Below are 3645 nucleotides of genomic sequence, written 5' to 3' on the forward strand. Positions count from 1 at the left end.
GGGGGGGGGGGGAGGCTTCCGACCACGTGGTTGCCCGTGCCTGTGGGGGTGGGGGCAATGAGCTGGAACTGCCACCACCACCCCCCCTTTGCTACTTTCTCAGGGGTTCACAGCATTTCTGGAGGGAGAAGAGGAAAGCGTGAGAAGCTGGGTGCCCTGGGCAGAACTTAGTGTATCTGTCAGTGAAATGGGCTCTGACCTGACCCATCCCTGTCCGTTCTACAGAGAGGTCCAGGGTCTCTGGGCAGGCGACCAGCGTGGTAGAAAAGTCAGGACAGTGGCAGATGAGTCAGTCTGGGCCACGCTTGAGCTCTAGCTGGTGCGGGGGGCCCTGAAGCCACCATCCTGGTACCTCTCTGCCCCATGATGGTCGCAGCCAGGGGAGGCGGTGTGGCGTGTGTCCAGCCCGTGTCCCTGGGTGCACGCACACAACAGTGCCCTGCTTCTGCTGGGGGTGGGTGGGGGTGCACTCTCCCAGGACCTCATGAACCTCCCCCCTGAGATCCTCACTGCTGATCAGGTGACCCTGCCCCTCTGTGCCCCAGGTCTGGCCCTCGGGGTCCTGCTGCTGAGAGCCGCTGCCGCCATGCGTGGCTGTCCCAGCTCCATCCCGCACCTCCTCCTCCAGCTCCAGAATCTGCTCAATGCCACCGCCGCCAGCGACACCCTCCTGGAACCCTATGTGAGTGCCTGGCTCCTGTGGGGCTCAGCCAGAGAGGAGGTGGCAGATGGGGAAACTGAGTCTGAGTTCTCCCAACCAAAGCCCTGAGGGAATTTCCAGACTCCATCTCTCCCTTCTGGGCTCATCTGCTGGCCTAGGGACACCTGGATACAGCCAGGAACAAAACAGTCCAGCGTTCTGGAAGCCCCGTTCCATTCTGTAGGCACACCCTCATCCCTGTACCCCCAACCCATGCAGTCACCCTCAAATCCCTCCCTCCCCACCCTCTGCACCCTGACATCCCATAACCTCAGGGTTTTTGGCCTCCCCAGGGGGCCTCAGTTTCCCCATCTGCCCTTGGGGCTGATCAGATAGGGATGTGTAGTCATCCACGGGCAGGGAAGAGTAAGGGGGATCGTTCATGTGAACCCCCTGATTGCCCTGTTCCTCCCCACCCTGCAGATCCAGCACCAAGGCCTGGACCCGTCCTCCCTCCGGGAATTGTGCCGGGAGTGCCGCGGGGTCTTCCCGAGCGAGGCCGGCCTGCGGGCGCTCAGCAAGGCCGGCTTCTTGAGGACCGTCTACGCCACCCTGGGCCGCATCCTGCACGGCCTGGATGCCCTGCGCCCGCAGTTTTCAGAGACCAAGGATGCCCCGAAGCTGCAGGCCGCCAGGTGGACCGTGCTCGGCCTCCGGAACAACCTCCACTGTGTGGCCTGGCTGCTCAACAGCTCCCTGCAGACGCCCGAGCCCACGCGGGCAGACACGGACACGCGTGGGTCTCCGACCCCCAGCCCGCGCCTCTTTCAAGCCAAGCTGGATGGCTGCAAGTTCCTGTGTGGTTACCACGGCTTCATGCAGGCCGTGGGGACGATCTTCAGGGAATGGGGGGAGAGCCCCCGCCGCAGCCGGAGACACAGCCCCCCCCGAGGCCACCTGCACAAAGCCACCCGCAGGACCACGCTCCGGAGCCGGCGGCCCTGGTAGCTGGACATGCATAGTGGACATGACATGCATAGGGGCAGGATTCTGTCCCCCACCCCCCTCCCCCAGTTCCACATCTCTTCCCCAACTGCAGAGGTGAACTTTAAGGGGAAAAACGCCTAGGGTGAGGGGACAAGAGTTAGACTATTGGAGGTCCCCCATTTTTAGTGGGGTGGCTGGTCAGGCCACGAGGGCTCGACTTTCCATTGATTCAGGGGTCTGATGACACAAGCTGACTCATGGCTGGGCGGATGGGAGCCCCCCTTGCTCCCCGGCTGCCTGCCCCCCGCCCTGCCTCTCATGACTGGCACACTTATCCCAGACTTCCTTCTTTCCGTGGTGGTGAGGTTGGGAGGGGGAGGCCAGGGCCTGAGCTGGCCTCCTACACCGCTGCTCAGGCCAGACACCTAGCTGTCTGGGTGACCTCACCTTAGGCACTGGTGACAGGATCCCGGGGAGGGGGGGAAACCGGGGGCAGGAGCGTCTAGAAGGATCTAGGTATGGAGCTCATGTTCCAGCTCAGCTCCTACTTGCTGTGTGACCCTAGGCAGGTCTCTTTACCTCCCTGGTTTTCTCTGGGAAGCGTGGGGGTTGGAGGATGATGTGAGATGCCTCACCCTCTCTGTCTGGGATATAGGGACATGGTGCAAAGGAACAAGGGAAGGGTGCAAACCGAATCCCCGCCCCCCCCTCAGTCCTCCACTGCGGCTGCGCCCCCTGGTGGCGAGACATGGGATTTTTCCCATGCTGAGATGGTGTGAAACTGCTGGGCAGATTCCTTGGAGACACAAGACTAATTTATTGTTTTTATTTTTTAATATCAGTTTCAATCGGTTTCATATTTATAAGGCTTATTTATGATGTGTATTTAATGGTAATATTTTGCTAACATGTATTTAAACATTTTCCTTGTTTCTAAAGTCACTGTCTACCTGTTGCTTTTTTTTGGGGGGGGGAGTGGGAAGGGGGAGTTTGGGGGCCCAGGATTCCTGAGGGAAGGGTATTTAGGTGGTTAGAGATGTCCACAGGCTGGGCTTTGGTGGAGAAGTCACGTGTCACTCAGCTGCGCTGCCAGCCTGAAGCTATTCCTCCTTAGTTACGTGCTCCATTGGTTTGTTTTTGTGTCAGTCCTGGGGCTTGAACTCAGGCCCTAAGCACTGTCCCTGAGGGGTTTTTTCCCCCTCAAGGCTAGAGCTCTATTCCTTGAACCACAACTCCACTTCTGCCTTTTTTTGGTGGGTAGTTGGAGATAAGAGTCTCGTGGACTTTCCTGCCTGGGCTGGCTTTGAATGGTGATCCTCAGCTCTCAGCCTCCTGAGTAGCTAGGGTTACAGGCATGAGCCACCCGGGCCTGGCTGTTAACATGCTTTATGGCAGAGCCCTGGGCCTCCCTGGAGACAGTAGGGAGGTGCGGGTGGCAGGGCTACTGTGGAGGTGTCTGCTAATGGGAGTAGTGGCGTGGTATGTGTATTGTCCCTGCTGGTGAGTGTGTGTTTTTCTTCAAGCTCAAAGCCTGGGTGTTGTGTTTGTAAGGATGTGTGTGTGTGTGTAAGAGAGAGAGTGTGTGTTTGCATGTGCACGTGAGTCATGTAGATGTGTACCACTATGTAATGTGCTCATGGATCCTTTTGGGGGACAGGGACATCTGTGTCTGGAGCTCAGAGGGCACCCTAAGCATTGCAGGAGGGTGGGTGGGTGCTCACAAGGGGTGGGCACTCAGAAAGGACTGGCTAACCAGCAATGGGACAGGGTGGGCATGCACAGTAGGAGTCAGGTGGATCTATGTTCCAAGTCTCATCCATGCCCCTCCCACCGATCTGTGTGACCTTGCTCAGGTGGCTGGGTCTCTGGGCCCTTACTTCCAAACCTGGGGAACAGACAAGATCCTAACTGATCCATACTGACCTTGAGAGACTCGGTATGTGTATAGAATGACCCCTGGAAGCCAGGCACAGGTGTCCTGCACCTGTCACCTTAGTGAGTTGGGATGCTGAGACTAG

At 58.4% G+C, this 3645-nt stretch overlaps 1 protein-coding gene across 1 annotated transcript; it reads left to right on the forward strand.

Annotated features, from left to right (window-relative positions):
- The first annotated feature begins 484 nt into the window (after nucleotides 1-484).
- Nucleotides 485-2499, forward strand: Osm (oncostatin M). The gene is made up of 2 exons (XM_069994229.1): nucleotides 485-682; nucleotides 1124-2499. Exons 1-2 carry the CDS (start codon nucleotides 485-487, stop codon nucleotides 1646-1648), a joined length of 723 nt encoding a protein of 240 aa, XP_069850330.1. The 3' UTR covers nucleotides 1649-2499.
- The last annotated feature ends 1146 nt before the right edge of the window (nucleotides 2500-3645 follow it).

The sequence above is a fragment of the Dipodomys merriami genome, unplaced genomic scaffold (genome assembly GCF_024711535.1).
Source record: "Dipodomys merriami isolate MVZ:Mamm:240054 unplaced genomic scaffold, mDipMer1.0.p SCAF_45, whole genome shotgun sequence".
Classification (NCBI taxonomy): domain Eukaryota; kingdom Metazoa; phylum Chordata; class Mammalia; order Rodentia; family Heteromyidae; genus Dipodomys; species Dipodomys merriami.